At 38.7% G+C, this 25,908-nt stretch overlaps 1 protein-coding gene across 1 annotated transcript in view; it reads left to right on the top strand.

Moving 5' to 3' along the window:
• Positions 1-25,908, top strand: part of UVSSA (UV stimulated scaffold protein A) — a 67,398-nt gene that overhangs the window by 2,845 nt on the left and 38,645 nt on the right. The window contains exons 3-8 of the mRNA XM_035889381.1: positions 73-445; positions 4,698-4,818; positions 5,994-6,425; positions 7,608-7,717; positions 8,358-8,486; positions 24,222-24,330. Of these exons, the coding sequence (XP_035745274.1) occupies positions 73-445; positions 4,698-4,818; positions 5,994-6,425; positions 7,608-7,717; positions 8,358-8,486; positions 24,222-24,330 (1,274 nt within the window). The remainder of the gene's footprint in view (positions 1-72; positions 446-4,697; positions 4,819-5,993; positions 6,426-7,607; positions 7,718-8,357; positions 8,487-24,221; positions 24,331-25,908) is intronic.

Below are 25,908 nucleotides of genomic sequence, written 5' to 3'. Positions count from 1 at the left end.
CGGCTTAACATTTCAAACCATTTTTTTTTTAAAAAAAGTTGTGGTTTTATGTGCTAAACCTCTTTTTTGAAGTAACTCCCCCATCCTTTTTCTTCTTCGTTTCTCCCTTCTCAGGTCGTCGGAGGAACACATCAGCCATGCCTACCACCTGCTGACGACGCGGCTGCGGGAGGAGCACGCCGAGGTGCGCTTCTCGGCTTTCCAGATCGTGCAGGAGTTGTTCAGCCGATCCCATCCATTCCGGACGCTGATTATTTCCAACTTCCAAGAGTTCTTGGAGCTCACGGTGGGGATAGACCATGAGCAGCCTCTTCCCCCGCCCAAAGAGGTGGCGCAGAAGCTGAGGAAAGCTGCCATTAAGTCGGTGCAGGAGTGGCATGAGAAATACGGAGAGGCCTACAAGAAGCTTGCTCTGGGATACCACTTCTTAAAGCGGAATAAGAAGGTACTCTGGCCTTTTTACTTCTGCCTGTGTTTTTAGGTGATGATTGCTAGGAGATGTTTAAAGTGAGGAAACCAATTATAAAACAAAAGCTGTTGGAGATGACTTTGGGAGACATCCTGTTGAGCATGGCCTTTGAAAAACAAACCCCAAACTTTTTGTCCGTCTTGTGGTATTGTAAAGTTTTAAAAACCCCAGAGCTGGGCTCAGCTAGCCTTTTCTCAGGGCGCAAAAAGCATTGCTCACCAACAGGCTTTCACCCACTGATCCCTACCTGAAGCCCCAAAGTCTAGCCTTTTTAGAAAGGAGATAATGGCTATGCTTTAAACTGAGGATAATCAGCTAGTAAGTTTTTCTGTGAAAGTTTAAACTGCTAAGTCTTCCTGTGAAAGTTTAAACTGCTAAGTCTTCTTGTGCAAGTTTAAACTAGCCTGATTTCTGTGCTGAGCTGTCTGGTTCTAGCATCCTTTCACTGCGTGGCAATGACAGTAAGTGTAGGTGCTGGCCCCCCTCAGCTGCAGTGGTGCTGTGTGTTGTACAAGAAATTCCTCTATAATAAATCTTCTTGTATGTAAACACTTTCTTTTAGCTCTCCCTTCTAGGCTTCCAGTTAGTATGTTTTGAACATTCTTCTCCTTTAGTATCTCTTCTGAGGTGCAACCAACGAAATTGGGAACACTGTTTGAGCATTCACACTATCTACAATGATAACATCAGGCTTTCAATAAACATTGATTCTTTTTCTCTTCAGAAAGACACGCGTTCAGTGTTCCTAATAGTAGATCAAAAACATTTGTGATACCTGATGTATTTCTGTTGTTCTGGTTCCATACTAAGCTAATAGCATTCCCTGCTTGCATTATTTACTATACTGGGTTCTTTTTCTATACAATTTTTGGCATCTCTTCACAAAAGGTGATTGTCTTTGAATCCTCCCTTATTGTCTTGTTTACCAAAGGAAAGCGACAAGGAGAAATGCAAGACTGAGGTGGGGGAGCTTTAACGCATAACACAGGTTTAGCAGATTGTACAGCAAGCCTGCTGCAGTTTGGCATGTTTGTCTGGGCTCCTGTGGTTAATGGCTGCTCCCCAGTTACAACTGGGTGATCACTCTGTGTATTTTGATACGAAGCTGCCCAGCAAGGTTGGCTGTACTATTTTCTAGAGCAGCTGAATTTAAGTACTAATAGAAACATTAGTACCAATAGAAAGTCTCAAGTAGTTTGGTAACTCTTGTACTTACAGAGTTGAGATGAGCCAGCTGACTTAACTGGCCTTTTGCCAGCATAATACTTGAAGTGTGAGAAGCAAATGAAAGATTCGAGGAGACATTTGTACTTTCTAGGAGTAAAGTACATCTGCTGTTCTCTATTACAGGTTTGGCACAGTAGTATAGGGTGACTTGAGAGGAGTGTTAGCTGTGTCTGTGGTTTGTGGCTGTTGATTGGGGTTTTTTTAAATCACCAAAATCACCTTATAAACAGTTGGCCAGAAGATGACAACTGCTGCCCTTTTAGGGTGTAAACCGGGAGAGTTACCCCTGTTTTAATGTTAGTAGGTACCTATATAAACATTTGACTTCAAGAACAAATCATATTTCAGTATATCTGAAAATAATTGTTTATAGACTTCTGTCTCAAAGTTTAAAAGAAAGAAGAAAGGGGGGGGAAAATATTTCAGGTGTGTCCAGATGTTTACATATTTAGGCAACTGAGTCATGTTATATTATCTTTGCGTTTGATGAATGCATGGATGCTGCAGTTATGGAGTGAACAGGATTTTAAGCATAAGCTCAATATAGAGTATCTTATTGCTGTACTTCAGTATTTTCCAAAAGGTTGCTGTAGTTGTCTAGGCCCACTACTTACACCCTTTAAATCAAGAACAATCGTTTGTAGCTCATCACATCCAGTTCCATAATTGCAGAGCAATGGTAAGAGGCTTCATGTGGCCAGTACCAACACAGAGACAAAACAACAACTCTGGTCTCAGTCCATATCACTTAAATGAGGTTAGATGTTTTCTGAGCAAGTGTCTGTATTAGCGGTGACCCCAGGTAGCCGGTGAGTCCATGCGCACATCTGTAACTCAGGCCCTGAGTTATTGTGGCCTTGTGAGGCTTCTGTAAAAGGCTGCTGTGCCCTGTTTTGGGCAACTCGAAGCTTTGTGCGTGCTGTAGACTTGATTGGTGATAGATGTCTAGTATGTGAGGTGCGCTCCTGTTACCAATGGCAAACCATGATGATTTAGCAGATGTTGTAAGAGGAGCATCGGCCAAGCGCTGAAGTATGAAACAACACAGCAGAGCAGCACATGGCTGGTCCCTTTGGGACAGAGAAGGGGAAAGAATGAGCGAATGACTCTACTCTAGGTATTCTGGTATGAGGCAGAAGTTGTGATTTAGGAAGCTCTAGCTATCTCAGCTTTTTTGGGCAAGTCCAGTCTGACCACCTAGAAACAGTGGCTGTGGTTCCTGGGTTCTGTACCTTTTATTCCATTTTTAAGGGTGATGTCGCTCTTTGGGCGATTCTGTTTCTCCTATGTGGAGAGCTATGAGAGCTCGGTAGAAAAATCAGATCCTGAAAATCCAAAAGCTCACCAGATCCACATGCTGCTGTAGGTAGTGAAGCTAGCTCTTGTCCCTACCTTGCCTCTGCACCCCCATTCCCCAATAAAAAAAGAGCTTGGTAAATGTGCCTCTCTTCCTAAACCAGTGGAGACTCTCCATGCCAGTTTCTGTGAAAGCTGAAGTATCCTTTTGCTCCTAGAGGCTTTTACATAAAAAAAGTCTTTGAAGTGTTTGCATAAATAATACTTGTAAAAACCTCAAGGCCTATTGCACGCCATAGGGATTATTCAGCAGTAGGAACATCTGTATAGCAAGATGCTTTACTTTAGCACATGGCTAAGCCCAAATTCAAGCGTTTGTTTTTTAACTTCCGTAGTGTTTAATGGAGTTACCAACTTGCTTAATGCTGAGCAAATATGAAAAAGTTTCTATAATTTTGAGAGTAGAGACCAGCAAAATTCTTGATTGTGCAAAAAATATGCAAACTTCAGTTGTATGATGTACTACTTGGTCTGCTTGACCCGTGGCTAGTAAGTCCATGGATGTGTTACAGAAGAGATCTGGGACTAGATAGAGAGTGAGAGTTATTTGTCCTGTGCAGAGTGATCTCAGTGTTGTGTGGGCCTAAGTGAGATCCAGCTTCACTATTTTACTCTTGTGTGGCTCCAAAACGTTGGTGTAGGATGTCGGTATCTGGGAGCCATTACTGTATGTTGACGAGCCTTATCATCTAGCAGCAGCAATATCGACAAACGTCCAGTGGGTGCTTGCAATACAGACACAGCACCAGAGAGTCTGCAGACTTTATTAGCAGCGAAGTACGGGCTTGCTCAGCACTCAATCTTTACTGAAGTTAATTAAAGTTATGTGGTAGCAATCCAAAGGAAATACTGTGGTTTTCCTTTTCAGAGGGGTTTCCTTATGCAATAATACAATAAAGACTCCTTTCCTTAAAATAGAAGTGAAAAATATTTGCATTTTCAAGCCCCTCTAAGAACCAACTAAAAAAAACCCCACTGCAAATATTTTAAGGAAGTGTTTTGAATCACCCAGGTTTATGTTTATATTTTAGTCATAAGAAAGTGAACTGGGACTGAATGATAACCTTTCCCTCAATCCCCAAATCCAACAGGTGTAATTGTAAAATCCAAAATTTGGTCTTTTTTAATGAACTTGAAGGTCTTGTCTTCTACCTTCCTTGCTTACAAAGTTTTTCAGTAAGTGATATGTATATTTGTGGTAATAGTGCTTACAAATCTTCCTAAATTTCCTTTACTAATAGTGGACCTAGTGTGACGTTCTCAGTAATTTGAAGCCCTGTGTAGTCTCTTGCTGCCCATTCCCCCTAACCCCATGTCTCCCATCCTGTGACTGAGGTTTCCCAAAGCCTAGTTTATTCCCGCAATGTATATGCAGAAATCTAAATGGTTTGGCTTTCTGCCTTATGATTCCTTTCTGAAAGCCATTGATTCTCAGCAGTCCCTTATTAGTAGAAGTAAAAACTCCGTTCCGAATTACTGTAGTTATTGATTCTAGGAGGAGAAGAGATAAAAGTAAGTAGTGCTGAGCGTCTGGCTGATCACTGATGTGAGAGGATTTTTCACCACAGATAAGGATCTTAGGAAATGGATTTTCTATATATTTCTTACAAGGAATGTTGTGCTTTTTTCTTCATTTCCTCCTTAGGTGGATTTTCAAGATGTGCATGCCAGAACTGTGGCTGAAAGGAGGAGGGAAGAGGAGAAGCAAAAACGATTGGATAACATTTACAAAGAAAAAGCCAAAAGAGCTGAAAAAGAAATGGAAGGTGAGTTGCTTTGGTTCTTTTGGTGGTTTGGTTTTTTTTGTTCATTTTTAAAGCAACCTTTTTTAAGGTTATGTAAAACAAATTCTAAGAGAATAGCTATCCAATTAATAGCTGACCACAGAGGGTAGGAGCAGTTAATTTGTTAGAATTTGAACCTCTGTCTCTCTCAGCTAAAGAATATGAGGGGAAACAAGTGACAAGCCTGTGAGCTCAGGTAGTATGAAGAGATAAAAAAAACAAAACAAAACAAAACCAAAACTGTTAGCAAGGTCTGGTCTGTAATTCAGTAAAGCATGAATGCATAACCTCAGGCAAGCATACCATGAGACTTTTCAGAGCTAGTGGCTTAATTTCTCTGCCTACAACTAGGGACAGACTTCTCATACCTTGTTGGCTGATGACCTTAGTTATATTCTATATACAGTCACCATGTTTCAGAAGTATAGGCAGTGGTTAGCACAGGAATCCTGGACGTTGTGCAGGATATCTATGAAAAGTATCATACTGCTGCTGAAAAATGTGTCTAACTGGGGGCTGAATCTCTAAGCAATATGCACATAGTAAACATATTTCTGTAATACGAAAGAAGAAGAGATAGTAAGTATATTATGTTGTAGTTACAAAGGATTATTTAATTAAATTCCTTTGGTATGTGTAATGCGTGCGTTTGTGCCTGCATTTATTCTGCATGCTGGAAGCGTTTTCATGCATGAGGGTGGAATTTTAAAGAGATTTAACCTTCTTAAAGTCACTTTTATTGGTAGCATCTTTTTGAGCAATAGCATATATTTGTGGCTACACCCACGAGCAACTATTAACATTCATGGTGGCAGAATGAATACCCACCGACATCACTAGGAATATCCACATTGAACCTTGTTCTTCTTAAAATCCTATGAAGTATTTGTCATCTTTGCATAGCGAAATTTTAGAGAGAATAGGGGAAGGAGGAACACTGATTCTAAATTCCTTGCTTAGGAAATTCTAGCTTTCCTGCTTAAGAAAAGTATTGTCACCTTATAAGGACAATATCTGCAGCAGTATGGATAAATTATTACCGGATAAATGAATTACCCCTTTGGCAGTCATATTTGTTTTGTAAATCTGTGTCCGCTCTGAAGACATCAGCATTTTACAGTGTTTAACAATACTCTAAACCAATTGTTTCTTGATAGAAATGTCCCAAGAGGTTGCCGACACACTGACAGAGATGGAAAACTGTTTCCAGCTTCTGATGCCAGATCCTTTCAACTTCACTGTGAATGACACGGAGCTGGAACCCAACAAAAAAATGACTGCTAATGAGGATAGACCTGCATCCCCCTTGCCCTCCTGGGTGGAAGTTAACCAGTCCTGTTTTGGATGCGTGGATGATGAGCAGCCATGCTGCAGCAAGGACGTTCTTTCTGTTTCTCAGTGTGTTAGCACTGATAAAACCAAGGAGTTAGATGAGAAACAGGAGAAGCCTGAGCAGAAAGAATTAGATGGAGGCACATGCTCGGAATTTCAGTCTGGCACCCCTCTCAGTGATGAAGATTACCAGACTTTTGTTAGGAACCATGGACTTATTTCACATAAGTATACTCTAGACCTTGAAATCTCCACAGGTACCTTGAAAAAATTTTCCCATATAGCTGGAGACAGTCTTTGCCTGAAGCACTTTGTAATTGTGGGTTTTTTTCCCTATGACTTAAGTGCTGGGGTTGCTGGACACCATTTGCATTTGGGGTTCCTGGACACGGCTGTGATTTATTTTGGAGTTCTTTTCTGTTCATGGTTCATCTAGTAACCGTTCTTAGGTTTGGGTGTCCTTGTATGTGATGTACAGATTTTATTAATTACCTTCTAAGATTGAACTTTTGTATTGGTTGTTGTAACCATATTGCAGCACTTCATAGTACCTGGGATAAGATGAGTTTCCTGTGTTTAAAAAAAGTTACAATCTGCTTACAGTATATAATTTTATTTTCCGTATGGTTCACGATGCACCTCTTTCTTTCTCTCTATAGCTGGAATATAAGCTACTAATTTAAAAATCTTACAACTGACTGTTTTGTAAACTTTTTTTTTTCATTGCTACTGACAACTTGCAAGAAGTAATAGGTAGAGTTTTGCTAGGAGGTCTTAAGGGTTATGATTATGCCATTTTTATATAACTTTGCTAATATGAATTACCTCTAGAAAAATTAGGTTGGTTTGTGTTTTGGTAGTGAAAGTGAAGTCTCTTAGAAATACTGTCCTAATGGAATTTCGCATGCAATCAGCCAGTACGACAGGTATCTACTACTGTGCTTGCAGACAACAGAGTTGGAAATGTGTCTGTGGGGCGTATGAATGACTAACAGGAGAAGAGTGTGATTTTTATTTGAAAGAGTTGGAAATGTGTCTGTGGGGCGTATGAATGGCTAACAGAAGAGTGTGATTTTTATTTGAGTAGTGGCATACTTGGCTTCTTTGACAATCAAGATCCTATTGCCACTGGGGCAGGGATTTTTTTTCTCATATTGAATATGCAGAAACTGGTGCAATAAGGCCCAGTCCATTGATTGGAACTTAGGACAAGGTGTAAATTGTAAGACCGCACTCGACTGTGGTTGGTTTAGTGATTCCTTAGTAGTGGTTGCTTAAAAACTTTGTCATCACTGGACTGAATGCTTTTCCTCTGATTTTTTTTTTTTTTTTTTTTGAATGTGTGCGTAATGGTAGAATAATTAGTACTGAACAGAGAAACGTTCTGATGATTGTAACATTGTGCCCTAACTCCTTTTTTTACCTCTTGTTTTGAGCAGATATAAAAGTGCATGAGAATGAAGATAATACTGCCATAATAAACAATGTCATGGATGCTCACAAACTCCTCAGAAATAAGTTTTGGCCCTCTGTGCAGTCCTGGATTCAGGTGGGATAGATAAATTTTTTTCTTTCTTTTTTTTTTCTTTTTTTTTTTTTTTATAAAAAGATGAAGAGGCAAGGACTAGTGTACAGTAAATCTTGAGGGAGTGTGCACAAAAAGTTTGAAGAAACATTGGTGCAAATAGAAAAGATTTCTAGTTCAGTAGGGGTGGGCAAAAGGAGACTATGGGAGCCACATAACTTGTTTGATGGCTCTCACCATTAGGTGTGCTACCTACAGCCATACTTTTTTTTTTTTTTTTTTGTAAGCTATAGTGAAATGGGGCTTCTTGCAAAGGCTTAAAGTAAAACACAGCGTGGTTCTGTCAGACACACATGTATCAGAAAAACAGTATGTCCTTTCTGTCAGCTGCTACTACTGCTCAGGAGCCTCATGCGCAGAATTTGGCCTATTGAAGGACACTCTCAGGAGATGTTTGTGCCAGCTGTTCATTGTTTGTTTGTATTTAGTAGTTGCTAATTGGCTTTTATATTGTAGATAGGAAAAGAAGTGGCTTTACTAATTGTTAGTTGTAAAATAAAGGAATTTGTGACAATGTTTCATTAATTATGAAGGAAAACTGAAGATGTTTTTTGGCTCACATGTCTAGAAAAAAGAATAAGAATGTTGATTTCTTGCTTTGCAGTTATTTACCAGAGCAGGAATAAGTGATGATCGGCTAAGATGTGCCATTGATCTCAAGAATAAATTGGAGACTGCTATGAAGAAATACAAGGAAATGAACATTTCCTTTAAAGCGAGAAAAAGAGAAGAGGTGAGTTTCTTAAAATTCTGTTTTACTGGAGGGGACCATTAGTAATGCTTAGCTTGTATACAAAAATGCACTTTCTCTTAAGCCTTAATCTGGGAAACTTTTCAACACAGGTTTCATTGAAAACTACGCTAATTCAGCTGTCTGTAGCTTCTCTCAAGGAAGTTGCACCAAACACCTCTACAGTGTGCTAGGGGCCTCTTGTTAGACAAAACCATGTAAGGCAGCACTGTTGTTATTTAGGATAGGGAAGTGATTAAGTTCAGATTTTATTTACTCTTAGTTTCTTCATGTGTAACACTATGTCCTCAGCTTCTTTGGTGCGCATTTCTCAGTAAACACTGTGTTACTCATGGTCTTTGACAACTTGCTAAACTATGCTAGTGTCTCACAATTCAGGAAAATTTGCTTTGGAGCATTTACTCTCTCTAGTGAGCAGGTAATGTGATTGAGGATGTCTTAAAAGTATTAGTTGTCATATAAAGCTTTAAAGTCAAAATACATTTCACAAAGACAGTTTTTGTGAAATAAGTGAAGCTTATGAATAAACAGAGGCTGAAAGATCAAGTACTTTATTCAGATCCAAAAAGGAGTCTGTGGCTTGTTTATGTAGCTAAAAAGCAGAGCTGCACAATATTCATTCCTGTTGGTTGCGATCAAATGAAATTACTGTATAGCTTGACATGCAAATGAGTGGTTTGGGTCAGGGTCCAGAGTAAAATATGGTTTATGACTGGATTGTAAGAATTTGATCTGGACATTATACCTTGGGCTACATTGTGGTAGCCTCGTTTAGCCATGACCGAGTGTTGGAGACTTTGCTTTCATTGTGCAAATGAAGCTTAATCAAGATTAATCTGGTTCATCACCTTAATACCTACTGTTGTACCACACCAGTCAAAAAAGCCAAGTCTGAATGAAAAGTACTGGAAGACTGTCTTGTCAGAGGTTTTTTTTTCTCCAGTGAAATATGTGCGCTACCTTTATGCAACCAGCTATGAAGGAATCCAGACATCTGCTGTCATTCCTGCCATTTGCTTGACAGGACTTCATTTGCTGCATCTCTGCATGGAATATTGGTTGCTATATTTCTTGCAAGATATAAAGGACATTCAAGCCTTGATTTTTCGCGTGAGTGTATGTGTGAATGTGTATGTATGTAAAGTGGTATTGTTGCCACTTCTTGAGATTGATCAATGCTATCTATATAAGGTTTGAAAGCTAATAAATTCCATCATTAGAAGGAAGAAAAAAAGGGAAAATACATAGCAGTGCTCACAAAGAATATATCCAAAATAAAGCAATGCAGATTGAGGTATTAACTTAAGCATTGAAAACAATATATAATTATTCCTAGGGATTTTCGCCAGTGGAAAATACCCAAATTTAGTGTTAGTGCTGAGTTACTTTAAATTTATAACCTGAACATAGAGAGCTTTGTACTGCAGAAGGAAACTGTATAAATTGCCTTTTATTCGTGTGTCAGATGACTTGGTTGAAACGTAAGAACATGGTAAAATGAGTCTGATAGAACAAAATAAACAACATCTCTTAGACAGCGATTATTAAATCCCCATCTGTCAAATATTTACATGTCAGCATATGAAACACTACACGCAGCTCCTCTTTAATTCTGCATTGCTGCTTGCGTTATGTGTTGTTGCTTCTGCCTTTACATCCTTGTGTCATTGGAACTATAGTTATTGCCATGCCCAACTTTTGCTATCTTCTGTATTGTAACTTTAGATCCAAGAGAAGTACTGGTAGTCTGTCCTTAAAAGCACTGGCTCGCAGCCGTCCTGTCCCGACAGAGCTCGGTGCCTTATGGATGTTATTTGTTAGCATGTGGAGTCAGTGAGTGCTGAACCTGCTTGTGTGTGGAGATGAGCACACCTGGAAATGAAGGGGGGAGCATTTAGTCAGCAGAGAGAGAGCGTGTAAATAAAATGTCTGGGTGCAGAGGGTCCCATGTGAATTGTCTGGTTTGTAGTTGGTCTGTGACATCTTGACATTTCGATATGATAGTGCAGTTTTCCTGGCACCTAGTGACTGCAATCTGAGGTGCCTATATTGTTAGCTGGAGAATGTAAAGGTGCATTGTTTGTGTACTTGCTCATTTTGAGTGTAATTATGGTCCTGCACCACAGGCAAGCCTTACCTTCAGGGAGAAAGTGGCTTTATTTTATCAGCAAATATAAAATGGAATGATAGGGACTTGGAAGCTTGGCTGGGGATTTGGGCTTGCCCAGTTTCCTCAGACTTTCTGGTTTTAATTTGTGCTCATTCTCTGTGCTCTAATTTCCCCCTTTTCATCTGTTCTGTTCTGTGCTTTGTTTCTGTTCTGTCTGGGGACAGGCGGACTAAAGGCTTTACCCATCCTCAGATTGAGACCAAGAAAGTTGATAAAGGGACGGGTTTAGTGAGAGACTGTGAAGCTGGAGATTTGTCACTGTGAACTCTATTATACCTCTCAATCCTGCAGAGATTTAAATTGCCACTTAGAAGAGGGAAGGCCCTGGAGTCCCCTTACCTTTGCAGTGTGTCATTGGTACCCTTGTTTAGTTAAGCAGTTATACATGCACATGGCTGAGATGCAAATAAGGTGTGTATATATGTGGAGTAATTCTTGATGCTACAGTTCAATATGAATATACCAGCATGGTAGCTGGATGTAAATTATGTCAAGAGGAAGAAGTTGGTGGTTACCTGGCCTGCCTTCACAGCAGAATCATTTGGTTGGTGCAGGAAGGTGTCTGCTTTTGGCAATCCTCACTGTTACCTCCATGCTTTCCATTGTTTCTCACTTCATTTTCCAGATCATGGAGCACTTGTCTGCAAGGCAGCATCCTTAGGCAATCAGAGCATGTTAGGAAATTAGCACAAATTATTTTCTCTGAAGTTTTTTTGCATTTATCTTTACTGAACAATGTGAAAGCCCCGCTGCTTTGCAGACTACGGGGGAACTTCTCTTATACAGAGTTACTTAAAGGAAAGCGCAGAACTTTATACAGTGAAACACTTTGACTTAAAATGGTTTATAGTGACGTGACAGTGAAGAACACGAGCTATCAGAAAGCCTTAATTATAAGGAGGGACGTCATTTTTATGTAACACTTAAACCCTGCCAACACAAGTAGGCTATGGCACCTTTCTGGTCTCTTGGGAGCTGTGGGAGAGGAGGGAAAAGAACGACCAAGGTTATCTTTTTACTGTATAGAAACAAATCCCTTGCAGCAGATTTTGTAAATGCTAATACATCCCAGCTGCCCAGACCATGGATTCCTTCTTCCCACTGCTGTGCCGCCAGCAGAGCAGAAGTCATCGCGACATCTCTTCCTGAGCTGTCATTTTTTCAAAGAGCTGGGGGATGGACAAAAAAATGACAGTCCTACTGTGTTGATCAAAGGCAATTTGAGCTCTTGTGTGCTTACCCAAGTTATGTTCACTGCAGTTAAGTATTTGTTTGGGGGGTGAATCAGGTGTCAGTTTCTGATAGGAAATGTATTTTGAGAGTATTAACAAGAGTCTTGAAATCCTTTTTTCTGTGAATCTGAGGTTTAGCTGAATCTAGAGGAAGAGGGAAGAAGCTGTAAAAGGACTTTTATTTCATGGTACCTGGATGCTCGGACATATCCCTTTCTTTCTCTGAATGCCTGCCCAGTCTTCAGTGTCCAGTAGAGGGAGTGCATACTGCATGCTCGACATTTTTCTCTACGCCACCTTTACCCAAAGCCAGCCATCATCTCAGTCTGTTTCCAGATAAACTTACACCAACAGCAATACACCAGACTTAATTCGTGACTCTATTTAGATGAATTATTATAGAAGTGCAGTTGTAATTATTGGCTGAGATTGGTGTTTAAATAGAAATTCCTGTTTCCAGAGGTTTAGTTCTTTTGTAGGAATAACTTGCTTATGGCTAAAATGTTCATTTAAAAATATTTTTTGCTGGTTAGAAATACTTCGTTAATGTCTTCTTCCTTTAAATGTTTTAAATGGTTAAATGGTTTGTTAATGTCTTCTTCCTTTTCTTAAAACACTAGATTTTTTTTTTCTTGTTTAGTATCTGATTTGCAGCTGATCAGATGTAAATGGTCTTGCAATTTTAAAAGTTGTGAGAGGACAAGCGTGCACTGTATTTTAAGTCGTGCACACTACTTTTCACTTACATCATTTCCATAAAGGATTAGCCATTAGGATAATACTTGAAGTTCTCACATTGTTAATAGAAATGTAGCTCATCAGCTATGTTTTGTACACTGAGAGTGTATTTATTTCTATACGTAATTGCCTTTAGGAAGCCGTGAAAGGTTTACCACTCAGGCTGGCTAAAAACTGGACAGATGGACGCTAGTAGGCAATGTGATGTGAGAAATGTCCCGCTCATTTGTCTGTCAGCAGAGTGATCGTTTAACAGGCCTATTACATTTTGAATTTTAAATTTCAACTTATATTAACAACCAGGGATATGTAGTTTTTCATTAGCTGTCTTCGTTACTTTTTGTTTCACCTTTCCTTATCTTCTGTCAAATCTAAGCGTTCGCTTGGATCTTGATTTATTCGTGTACTTAATTTTATCCATGTGAAACATCTGGTTGAATTCAATAATGCCATTAATAATTAGATTTGGAGAAGGCTGTCCTTGTGTCCAGACCTGAGCTGATCCCCAAACCTTACTGCAATACAAGTCAGATTTTTTTTCTGAAATAATAATGTCAGAAAATTGTTACAAATTATATTTACGAGTTAAATATTTGCTGGTCATAATTTAGTCTTAAAATATTTTAATACATAAAAAGATTAAAATTTTAATATGTAATAAATTAAGCCAAGAGCTCTACCAATTACTTGGCTGCAAGACTATAGCTGACTTTTTTTTTTTTTCTCTTTCCATATCTTCCACTACAGCTTGGCATTTTATCAGTGCCTAATGAGTTATTTCTACCTAATAATTTTGTAGCTTTATAACCAGCTCTTGTAAAAGTCAGTCTTTTAGTTAAGTTAGGGCCTGCTTTTAAAAAAAAAAAAAAAGTAGCACTTGAGTTTTACATCAAAAGCAAAGACTGCATTGTTTTCTCCTGCTTCTTTCTGTAGCTGTAGAGAATCCAGTCCAGCTGACTGCTCTCTGTAACAGCTTCTTTTACTCACATCCTCCTTTTTTTCCTTTTTTCTGCTTTTTAGAGAAGTTGTTTCAGGGGGGGTAAGTAATTGTCCTTAGTGATCCCTCACCGTGCCTGAACCCACATCTGTTAAAACATACTCAGACCAGGGAGCAAGAGAAATGCCTTTGTAAAAGCAGCCTTTTCCCCAGGTGATGCTTTTAGATTGCACAAAACCGAAAACACTAACTCTTAACAAAGTTGCCCTTTGAAAACCAAAAGTGATTAATGTTGCGATTTGTATAGTAACTTGATGTTGATCGTTAGTACGTTTTCTAAAACTTAAGAGAAATATAGGAATATTTGATAATTAAATCAGCATTATACTTAAAGATGTCCTTTGTCAGAGTGTATATATCATCAGCATGTAACATGGTCAGAATAAACAAAGTTTAATAACGTTTGTATGGTCAAAGTAGTAGCTCAGGCAACATCTTAAATTTTTTTTTTTTTTTGTCTAGCTAATATTTATCAAAAAAGCCAGGTCAATCATAACTGTGAAAGTAAACACAAAATATTAAATACGTCACGCAGATGTCTATGTTTCCTCTTCCCGCCTCCCCCATTTTAACTATCATATGATAATTATTTCTATCTGTGAAACGTCTCTTTCGTAATTGCTTTTCAGCTAAAAGAGGTTTTCACGTTTTTTATGTCTTATCAGGATGTTGGACTGATACAAAACAGAACACTGTAAAATTAACCCTCAAAACAGTACTCTCTCATTAAAGTGTCTAATCAGCTAGTGTGATGGTTTTAGGGTTTGGTTTTTTTTTTTTTATTATTTTCTAGAGCCGAATGTTGCTGTGGTCTATATTATGCTTTGCAGTGGCTATGCAGCCTGCCGCTGTTACAAAGTTATTAAAAATATCTTGTTATGCAGATCTAGCCATGAATTCTTAAAGTTGTCACTGTGACGACCTCTGATCCCTATCTGATTCGCAGGTCGCACAATGCAATTTGGAGCTCTTCTAATAGAGTGTAAAATAAAGTAGGATGTCTCTATCATCAAGTTAACCCTTATGTTAAGTATTTAAGTTTTTCAGGCCGAAGGGTCATCTCCCTTGATTCATCTATGAATACTGAGCAGTGTGTACTCTGTAGCCAGTAGATATAAATTTGCTTCCTGCTTTTTATCCATCCTACCTTACAAGGGGAAACAGTAGATTGAAGTGAATTGAATGTATTTGTGAGGTTCATAAAGGTACGTTGCTAAATGTGTATTTATAAAAATGGAAAAGGAAGAAAATTTTCAGGCTTGGAACCCATACTAATGCATTTAAATGTAGTTAATGTGGTAATATTAAAGTAAATATATTCACATCTAATGATATATTTGTGCCTAAAAATCCACAATCAGGAATATATGTAAGGTTATGTGTGTCTTGCATAGGATATTTTGTTGGCTTGTTGCCTGTAATAAATAAGGTTTATTTAATCGAGATGTATATTTATCTGTTAAAAATACAGCATCTGAAATAATTTTTAACAAATGTGTAGTTCAGATTCATTCATAAATGTGATCACTGAAATAAACTGCAATTTAGTTACTGATTTTTAGTTTGTATATGTGTGCAGACTATATCATGAGACGGGACATATATACATTGGTGGTGGATACAAGGTTTTAGTAGCATGAGTTTGATCTGCTCTAAGCAATAGGTGCAAAGCTATCAAATGCAGTAGGACTTTTTTGCATGAAGGAGTGCTAATGGGAATCTTGTTATATCACATTTCAGATGAAAATCACATTTCCTAAAACTTCGTAAAGAAAATGACTAGTAATGAGAATTTTTTCCCTACTCAGCTCTAAAACTTAGCTTTTTCTCATGTATAGGCCTCTGAATCATAAAGAAATTAAATAATTCAAAATACTGCCTAAGGTATTTCAAGGTGTTGCAAGAATACTGTTCATCATCTCATAGATAACTTGGACTAGCTGAAAAGCACTGGAAAATCTAAAGACTTCTCTGTGGAGGGGGAAAGAAAGAGGAATTTTTGGTTGACCTTTGAGTTATCAGACCATAAAACAACTTCTTGGTCCAGAAATGGATATAGCCAGTCCTGGACCTCACTACAGCTTTAAACAGTGGCCTTAAACAATTTCATCTGGACTGGTGAGCAGGGAACACTGTGTTGAGGAAAATGGTTAGTCCAAAAAGAAGGGAGGGGTCGTTCAGGTATAGTCACTGTTCAAGGTAACTCTTGTAACCTTGATAGTGGCTATGTGACGGCTGTTTTCTGCTTTAGAGGCAAAAATCAGGGTTTTCCTTCTGCTTTTAGGAATGGGAAGCATCTTGGGAACTCTGCTCTGGGTACGTTCCTATCTGAGCACGGACTGTAAATGTGATGTCGCGTCGCTTGGCTTGTAGCTTTGCTGGCTTCATCACACGTCAGTCTTCAAACCTGCGAACCTTTCCTTTTACGTTAAGATGAATGACAAACTGGGTAGGCACTTTACAGAGTACCCTTACTCGTGGTTACCCATGAGTTAAGAAGAAACCAGGTTTGGTTTTCAAGGCACAGGTAATGTGTGCAACACTGTTTTATGCTTGCCTCTTCTTTTGTTAAAATTATTTAATCCATTCTACAGTTCCTGAAACATTAAAATTTAAATTCTACCAGGTATTTCTTAGTGTGTTATGTAGCTACCAAATCTACTTCTTAGCCGGTGGGTTTTTTCTACAGGTTGCTGTTGTGCTACTTGTGGGAGCTGATCAGGGAAGCAGCTTTTATATTTCGGTGGTGATTTTATGGTTGGCTTAAAGATGATCTAAACATGAGCAGCAATCAAAAGGGATAGTCCTGACTCTGTTTCCTCCCCTGATGATTCCCAGTGTCTCCCTTGTACCAGCGATAGAGCTCCTGTTGCGGCAGGGACCTGAACTGACTGGAACCTAATCCAGAGAAGAAGATTTCTGTTGCAGTGTTAAGCTCAGGTAGTGAGACTGCCCCTTCCAGTGACTGAATAAACTCAGGTAATGCAGATCCGATTATGAAGGTCAATCTTTACTTAATCAGAGGACTCAAATTGATGGCATGATATACAATTAGCTCATCTTCCAGTGTGAATGAAAAACTGGATAAAAAACCATACAAGTTACTGCTGTGAAAATATATTCTTTACTGTGTAATAAGATGTAGGGCCTGAACTATGTACAGTAACTGCATGGGACAAGTACATTCCTGTACTTCTGAAAGTAAGATGTAACCTTTATTTTTGTATAAATATTACACAAAGACATTTAAGGGACTAACACTACAGTCACTTTGATAAAATAAATTAAATAGAGGTATCAGGTGTAGGTGGTCAGCATAAATTTTATAGGAGCCATTTTTTTTACGTTGGGGAACTTTGTTAGCTTTAATAATGAAGGGTAGCAGACTTCTGTTTTAGCTCTCTGGAATGCATGGAAAGGAAAGGTGTTGTCAGACTTGGAGATCTTCAGTAGTTTAAATAAAACTGTTACACCTCCCCTGAATGTGGTATTTATTTAATGAAAAATTTGGAGTATGCAGGAGAATTTCCTTTTTTAATGTACTTTCTTAAGGTTTAAGAGTATTTATGCAACCAAGTACTGTTGATTTTGATGGATGGTAGGAGCCCAAGTAGTGAGGTATGAAAATACATCTGAGGATACATCTTGAGTGGTTACTGCTAAAGAAATACTAAACTTGCCTCGCAATATCTTCTTGAGATAATAGTTTTGTTAAAAGCACCAGTTTTCCAGACTACCTTTATTTGCCATCTTCTATGAAACTGTAAATGCACATGCTAGTCCATTGGGCATATTGGACGTACTAATTTCTTCTGAACAATGATATGTTAAGATCCAAAGGTTTTGAACTGTCTTGCTCCTTAAGACCTACTGGTCTTACTGAGTAAATTTTTGCTGCTTTTTATTAAGATCCCTCCTAAGCTTATCGGGGACCTTGAGCCTGCTAGGGTGCAGACACACAGTAGCTAGTAACAGAGCGATACAGGTCTTGTGCAATGCGCCTCACCACTATTGACCTCCCAATGTACGTATCCAAGCTGCTTGTCACTGGGTGGGATGGAGAGGGCTTTGGCACAAGTCTTGAGTAAACCTCGAGCTTGCACCTCCAGGGCTCTGACAATACTCATAGATTATGGCCCTTGTACGTTGCTTTAAAGAAAAAATGTTTCACTGGGTAGTTTATATTGCTAAAGCAATTTGGAGCAAGGTACGCTGGTTCTCCAGCATTGCACTTAGGCTAACTGTTGGGCTGGAACCCTTTAAACATTTTTACTGATTTGGAGCAAGGTACGCTGGTTCTCCAGCATTGTACTTAGGCTGTTGGGCTGGAACCCTTTAAACATTTTTACTAATTTCTGGAAATTATAAAATAGTGTAAAAAGTGCATTCCTAATAAAAGTCAGGCTGTCCAAGTAGCCTATGTGCTGATGAGCAACTACAAATAGAATGAACGGTGATACTTTTACTGGTAAACATAAAATGTGATTTGCCTGGGCCACATATCTAATTTGCAGTCGTCTGGGTTTGAATTTATGCTCAAATCCCAGAGCAAAGGGGAGGGAGTGTGTGGGGGAGGTCCCTATAAATATAGCTCTTTTAGTAGTTTATGTTTTCTTGTGTCGCACACAGGAAAACTCAAACATGGTTCTGAAATCTGTTGAAATGCCAGCATTTATTTCCTTTTCATCCTGCCTTGGATAATACAAAAGGATGGAAAAAGAGGAACTTGAAAAAGTCCTTAAATGTAAGATGCCGTGTTTGACTATTCAGTTTCTGTTACTGGCACCAAAGAAATTATTTTTACCCAGTCAGTGTTTGCTTAGGTAGAATATCCCCAAATTTCATTTAAGATGACTGAAGCCTCGTTTGTGTTGCGGTCAAATAAAAAATGTATTTGCTTAAGGGTTGCCCCTTTAACTAGGTTCTATGGCAATAAATATTCTGGTTCCCTAACCAAAATCTTCTGCCTCTAGAAAAATATTTAGTTGGCTTTGAGTAGATGCACATGAGATATTGGCATGGTGGAATAATTTGCAAGATCTTCCAGTGAGGGTATTAGCATATAAATAGCAGATGCAATGACGACCATCACAGCTGAGTACATTTAATTTTTAGTTTATAAGATAGAATGGGTTTTTAAATGCATAGCCATCAAGCCTGCTGAAAGACAAATGAAGTTTAGAGTTCACTTGTCTGAGGATGCTTTACATCATTTTTTTTTAAAAAGGGAAACAGACACACATAAAACTGAACAAAAGTGATTTCTTGGGTGAAAAGTAATTGAGATTGCAAACCAAGTTAATTAGACCATGCAAAATTTATTTAATGGTCCCAGCTGTAGTTTGCGAGTGGTGTTTTAGTAAGTAGATGTGACTTCTTCATGTGCTATCTTTTCTCTTCCTTCTTTTTCTAAAATAATTAGTAAACGCTGTACATCTAGTCCTCTAAACTGATTGCATTGTATATTTCAGTCATTTTATTGCTTGCTTTAATTATGATTGCGGAGGCTAGGGTTTTTAAATCCTCTTAACAGAATGTAGCAATCAATTTGTATAAAACTGGGAAAAGAACCAAAGACTTTTCTTTACGTCTTTCCAAGTGTTGTGTGGTGGGTGGAGGGGGTTTTTGCATTTATCACGGGGTGGGATGGATGAGGCAAGGCATTTAACTGGAGCTGTGGTTGCGCTGAGCTATGCTAACAGCTGGAGGCTCTTGGGGTGTTGACTCCAAAGGAAAAGATATGATTGCATTACTACTGGCATCCAATATTTGTTTTCAGTATTTTTAATAAGATGGAGACCGATAAGGAAACATATGTTATTTCAAGGGGTTTTTTAATAACTTTGGGAGCAAATGGTTTGATTGTACTTGTCTAGCTGGAAAAGTCAGCACTATTTTAAGTTTTTAATGATAATTAGGAGAATTGAGGAGGCATCTTACTGTGATTACCATGAAAATAATGCAGGTATATTTTCTGCATTTTTTTACTGTAGTCTCAAATGCAAACAAGTTCAGCCCAAGAATCTGGAAATTGTCTAGCAAAAACCTATTTGATCTCACAGTGAGATATCTAGGGAGGAATACTACCACGTTACAAAAAAACCCTAAACACATAGTTATGCAAAACCATGATTCATTTAGATAAGTTCATAAATAAAAAGCTGTCAGCATTATAGAGCAGATGAACACCAAACGGAAAAACTTCCATGCAGCTTGAGGAGCAATGATGGTGCAAGGAGCTGCTGTTGTCTGGGAATCTGTTTGGTCTCCCTTCAGATGGCCCATCCTCGAGGGACAGAGAGAGGTAGTTCACCCTTCATCTCTGATGAGACTGCCAAACTGTGTTAGTGACTTTCCTCGTACCACCTGAGAATTAGAACAGATTTGAGAACAGGACCTTTTTTCCCCATGTTCTTTGACAGGTTACTGAGAAACAAGCAGTTGCGTGACTACTTATCTTAGAGGTATTTAATTCTGTACGCTACAAGAAAAGCTTTATGTTGTAGTATTTATCACTTGAGCTTATACTTTACTTCCCTTCAGATATGGCACACTAGAAATAGCACACTGCTTGTTTATATTATCATAGCCTCGTTTTTCTTGTTTGCAAGCACCTGACCACTCATTCCTAAAGGATTATAATTACTAGTTCTGCCACTCAAAATGTTGTCTTAAATATTTATTTCCTTTAATTGTGGATTGTTAATTTTTTTTTTTTTAATTGACTGAAAAAGTTTACATATAGTGGAAAAGTACCTAATAGGTGGCTGAACTTTCATACTGCATCTGTAGGGCTTGCTTTGGAGCTTTCTTCATGTTTGAAAAGGGGAATTAAAAAGAAAGATACTTTTCTGACTGATAATGTTGCCCGTGAGCTCTCCTCCTTTCTGTAGAAAGGGAATGGAACAAAACAGCATAAACTGGGCTGGTTCTGATGAAGTACTGCTGGAATGAAGTAAATTGGGAAATAACTACCCACTGCTGCTGGGCAACTTTTTTCTACCAGTGATGACTTTAGTATTTAAAGTAAAAAGATAACTTCTTTATCTTGTTGAAGATCATGTCAAAATAAAGACTTCATGTCTGTTTGAAGGGAAAAGGGGGCTTAATTCCTTATAGTTAGCTAAGCAGTTAATATATATATATTTTTTTTTTTTACAGGAAATCTAAATTTAATAGAAGACCCCAGGGAAATTCAAGGGTGTGAACAATAAGCATAATATTTTATTAAAATGACCCCCATATTTAAAATCTGGCATTATATGTTATGCATTGTAGCACCAAGTCCACATCTACCTTTTAGAAAATTAAAACACATAAATTCTGTTTAGTGTTTGATATGCACTGCACTAGCTGAAAGCCATAATGCCCCTAAAACCTTGGGTTGCTTTTCACCTTTCATAAATTCCTGGGTAGATTCTATACAAAAAATAATTTTCAGCTCCGTGGCTCATTGTTATTCAAACTTGATTGATCGTCGTCATTTACTCAGTGAGGAAGTTAAGTGCTCCTGTCATTTCCGAAGAGTATAATTGGGACGTTTCACAGGTCAGCGGTAGTGACAGGTTTCCCTTTTGATTAGTGTTAGACTGATAACAAAAATTACAGTTTCCTATGATTAATGTTTTCTATAGTACTTGAATGCACAGTTCATGGATTGTACCTAAACAAAGTGAATTTGCATCTGATTATGCCTTTTCTCCATCAGGCTTTTCACGTGCTTTAAAGTTTTAGACCATGCAGGTAATACAGCAGAATTGCTTCTAATGCAGTTTTCAAGTTGAGGATTAGTGAAGCCCACTGGATTTTATTATATTAATGTACAGACAGCTACGTGCCCCCAAAGGCATGTGAACAAATTAGGAGAAATTTCAATTAAAGACAGTACTCTTCTGAATTCTTTCTAGTCCTCTCAGATATGCCATGCACGTGGGTACTTGTATTATACCCACTGATACTTTAGGTATAATGTGGTAATTTAAGTTAAATGATCAGTCTGAACTGAGTCTTTCTCTTCCTAGTTTGACATTATTTCTCGATTCCTTAAACCTGTTGCTGTTTATTTGTTTACAGACTACTTTGGAAATACCCTGTTTTGTAATGTGAAAGTCACCTTTTACATCATGGCACAAAGTTGTAGACTAAGATCATCCATGACAAGTTTTAGTTTGGTGAAATATTTTTTAATAGCTAAATTAGAAATGGAACCCGAGTATGGAAAATACGATGTTGTCCTGCTTCTAGGTGGAGAAATAGGAGCAGATGTTATTTCTGAACTTAATTAAATTACCCCTAACAGATAAAAGGGGGATGACACCACCAGAATTTTGAAACCAAAACACAAATGAACAAACTTCTCTGCACAACAGAAGGCAGCTAGAGGCTGAAGAGTACAAAACCTGATGATGTTTTTCTTTCCGAAGGCCATTGGGAAGGTCTTCTAAAAGTTGCAGATTAACACAGATGTTCTTTCATGTCCAGTGCCTTTGTGAGTTTGTGATTAGTGGTAGAATATTTGACCCTACCTTTGCATTAGAACTCTATTTTGGTTTCTGCTGTGGAGGTCAGGTTCAGCGTGCATCTGTCTTGGCTGTGCCAGGTAGGGCCTGAATTGCTTCTTTCTTTTAGATGAGGAAAAATGATTGCAGTGGGAAATGAAAAGTAAACCAGGGTGGAGGATCCTCCAGCGTAGGGTGGAGGATCCTCCAGCGTAGCCTGAAGGTTGGCAGTTCTCGAGGTAGTGGTAGTGGGGCTGACGAGAGTACGCTGTGGCTGTTACCGGTCTTTGGCAGCAGGGTGCTTCCAAACATGACTATGCTGGGACTTTAATTTAAAATGAAGACTAATTAGGTGTTCTCTGGTAAGAGTGCAGTAGTAAATCTACTCTATTCTTTAGAACAGTAAATCTTTTTTTTTTCCTTTTTGTTCACTGGTCCTGCAGCTTTCTTAAATCAAAGTCATTTTTTAAACAAAGGGAAGATTTGTACTTCTAACTTGCACCATCCATTCATTATATCTTAAAGTGTATCAATATGTTTATTAATATCAATTAATGATCTTTATTAGAAATTAGTTCAGACCAGCTTACAAGTAATACTGACTAAAAAGAAAGGCTGGGGTTTTTCATTATTTATTTTAAATTTTTAACTACATTCAGTAAACCAAGACGGGTTTCTAGTTTTTTTTGGCTTCAGAGTATATGTATGATTTAAAGGAACTCATCTGTGCAGCTGTGACACACGATTAGGGTAGTGAATTAAATTGGGAAAATTCTGCTGCAGGCAAAACCTGCAGTATCCTCCGGTGCTTGTAACAATGAGCAGTTGATATGAATATCAACGTAAGTCAGATGCAGTAAGAGAAGTAAAGAATGCAGCTGAAAATAGTAAAAATGATAGCATTCCTTATCTATTGCTTTGGCTTGCTGCAGTGAAGTTGAAAAAAAGTGATAGCCTGTGGTAAGGTTGGCTTTAGTGGATACCTTATTGTTTCCTAGACTTGTGAAAGTGCATGGCAAACATACAATAATGTGCTACTTGTGGTGTTATTAAGAATTAGGTGACTCCCAAGGTGGGCGAAGGAAATAAAGCGTAAAGCCTTCGTCATTGCTGCCTTTTTAGGGTAGCTGGCATTTGCTATTTTAAAGTTCTGATAGTACAGGCCATGTCTGAGGTGGCACAGACTCTTTTAGCTTAGGTGTAGTATAGAAGAAAAATTCATTTTCAGGGCTGGAACAAGCTTAGAAAAAAACACGTAGGGACTTGCTGGCACATATACAGCAGTAGCTAGCTGAAACGATATATAGGAAGCCACTTACGTGAATGAATTGCCCTGGTTAGCCAGTAGGAACTCCATTTTTATGGTTCAGCCAGTTGTAGATACTCACTTTCAGACTGCAATATAGACCAAGTGCACGTTTTTAAAATCCCATTTTGTTGGTTTTGACCATAGTAATGTGTGCAGTCTAATTGTGTGAATGGTTAGGACGGACTGAATTAGTTAATAAATGAATGTATTAAATTATTTTTAGTGCTGTTGTGAAGAAACACAGTGAAACTCTGTAGTATACAGATCTGAATATTCTTTGTTTGGTCAGTATTAGCTTGCCAGTCCCTCAGCTTCCCCTCCTGTTTGCCTGCTCTGGTTTTGAGCTTCTAAACAGTTTGTGATACTATTTAACATGCCACAGACTATTTGGGTGCAGCTAACAACCAAAGGAGAAGAGATAAAGCTATAATTTGCTCATTAAGTCAAAATCTTGATGTTATGCTAAGATTTTTTTGGTCTTACTTTATAGCTTCACACTTTCTCAGACTTCACCAACTTCATGTGTTCTAATGGATAAAAGGGGCTTTAAAGAAGCCCTTAGGATAGAGCATGGCTTTAGAGATAAAATGTTAAGCAAAGGCCTAATCTTAGGTAAAGATTAAATACATAATTAGGGAAATACTTTTGACACGGAGCAGTCTCAGTAGGGCTGTCAAGATGTCTGCTAAATATTTTCAATGTGAAGGGAAATGGAAAGCTACCTTCACATTTAAAAAAAAAACCAAAACGAAACAACAAAAATATCTCTGTAGATGAAAGCCTCGGATGATGACGACGACGAGGATGAAGATGAATTTGTGGAGGTCCCTGAGAAGGAAGGTTATGAGCCCCACATTCCAGACCACCTGCGTAAGGAATATGGTGAGTTTGCCCAGCTGTGACAAGCTTTATCCCTGCATGTTACTGCTGCACTAAAGTAAATAAACAGCCATTCTGAAGTAATAAAGTGATCAGCGGTGTGGGTAATCTCCGACTGCTACGAGGAAGTCATTACATAGATATGGGGGCGGCAATTGGCTCTAGATAAACAAATACTTTCTAGGAGCAAGAGCAATGGAGACGAGAAGCTTATTTAATTCCATCATGTTCCACTGTAGTTTAGAGCCAGAAGCAGCACCATATATGCTTATAAGTGTGCTAAAAACATACTGGGAGTGAAGGGATTGCAATGGAAAGCTGTAAATGAGCCTGAATATTAGGAATACTGGTAACAGTCTGCTGAGATGGGATAAGGTTTTGTACTGTCACCCGCATTAATAGCAGTTGGAGATGTGCAGCCACTTCTTCCCGTAGGGTGGCCAACTTACAGCTCAGAAGGAAGGCTTTTTTTTGTTTGGATGTTGCTATCACAAGTGCAGAATTATAGCCACTGAGCACATAGCAGATGACAAAATATAGTCTTGCCTTCTTTTAATGCATTCTAAAGATAATTTTATTTAAAAAAAAATACGTGATTTTGTGAAATGGAGAGGGGAGTCACAGAGGAAGGTTCATCATAAAGTTCAGTGCTTTGTACATCTAGCTTATTTAGCATCTGCACCTTTGCCTCTGTGCACCATTGTATATGTTAAGATTCAGAAGCTTTCAGTACATTGTAGAGGAGACGGTAGCTGCCATCACATAGAAGTTAAAAACCTTGGATGCTGTAACAAGTTTCTTGCTCCTGCATTTCTCCATGTGTATTTGTGTAAGACTGGGGCTGTATTTTGCCCTTTTCAATCCTGTTCATGCTTATTTTTGAACTTACCTGTGGTTTGCATCATAAAAGTCAAGCTGCAGCTGTTACTTTTATAAGCCAATTGTTTCTTTTTGCTGAAACAAGGGGGTGTGCCTGTGTAAACCCAAGATGATGTAGCTCAAGCGACCTCTTTACTGTCTTCTGCCATCAAATTTGACCACAGACAGTGAAATATGGTCAGTAATGTTAACCTGTAGTGACTGGGGCCAGCTCAAGGATGTCTCCAGCTGTGAAGTTCTGCTAGTCTCTAGACTCTGAATTTTAGAAAAGCAAAATTCCAGCTCCTCAAGGAGATAGTCAGAAGGACTCCCTGGGAAATGGTCCTCAGGGACAGGGAAGCAGAACAGAGCTGGCGGATCTTTAAGGATGTGATCCACAGAGCGCAAGAGCTCTCGATCCCTAGCTGTAAGAAATCGGGCAAAGAAGGGAAGAGACCGGCGTGGTTGAGGCAAGAGATGCTGGTCAAACTAAGGAGGAAGAGGGAACTGCACAGGCAGTGGAAGCAGGGACAGGCATCCTGGGAAGAGTACAGGGACGCGGTCCGGTTGTGTAGGAATGGGGTCAGGAAGGCCAAGGCGCAGCTGGAGCTAAACTTCGGTAGGGGTGCAAAGAATAATAAGAAGGGTTTCTACAGGTATATCAGCTGGAAAAGGATGGTTAAAGAAAGCATACCCCCGCTGATGAGCGAGACCGGCAAGCTG

This window comes from Egretta garzetta, unplaced genomic scaffold (genome assembly GCF_000687185.1).
Source record: "Egretta garzetta isolate BGI_Z169 unplaced genomic scaffold, ASM68718v1 scaffold682, whole genome shotgun sequence".
Classification (NCBI taxonomy): Eukaryota; Metazoa; Chordata; class Aves; order Pelecaniformes; family Ardeidae; genus Egretta; species Egretta garzetta.
The sequence above is the reverse complement of the archived record's forward strand: the minus strand, read 5'-3'. Positions and strand labels throughout refer to the sequence as shown.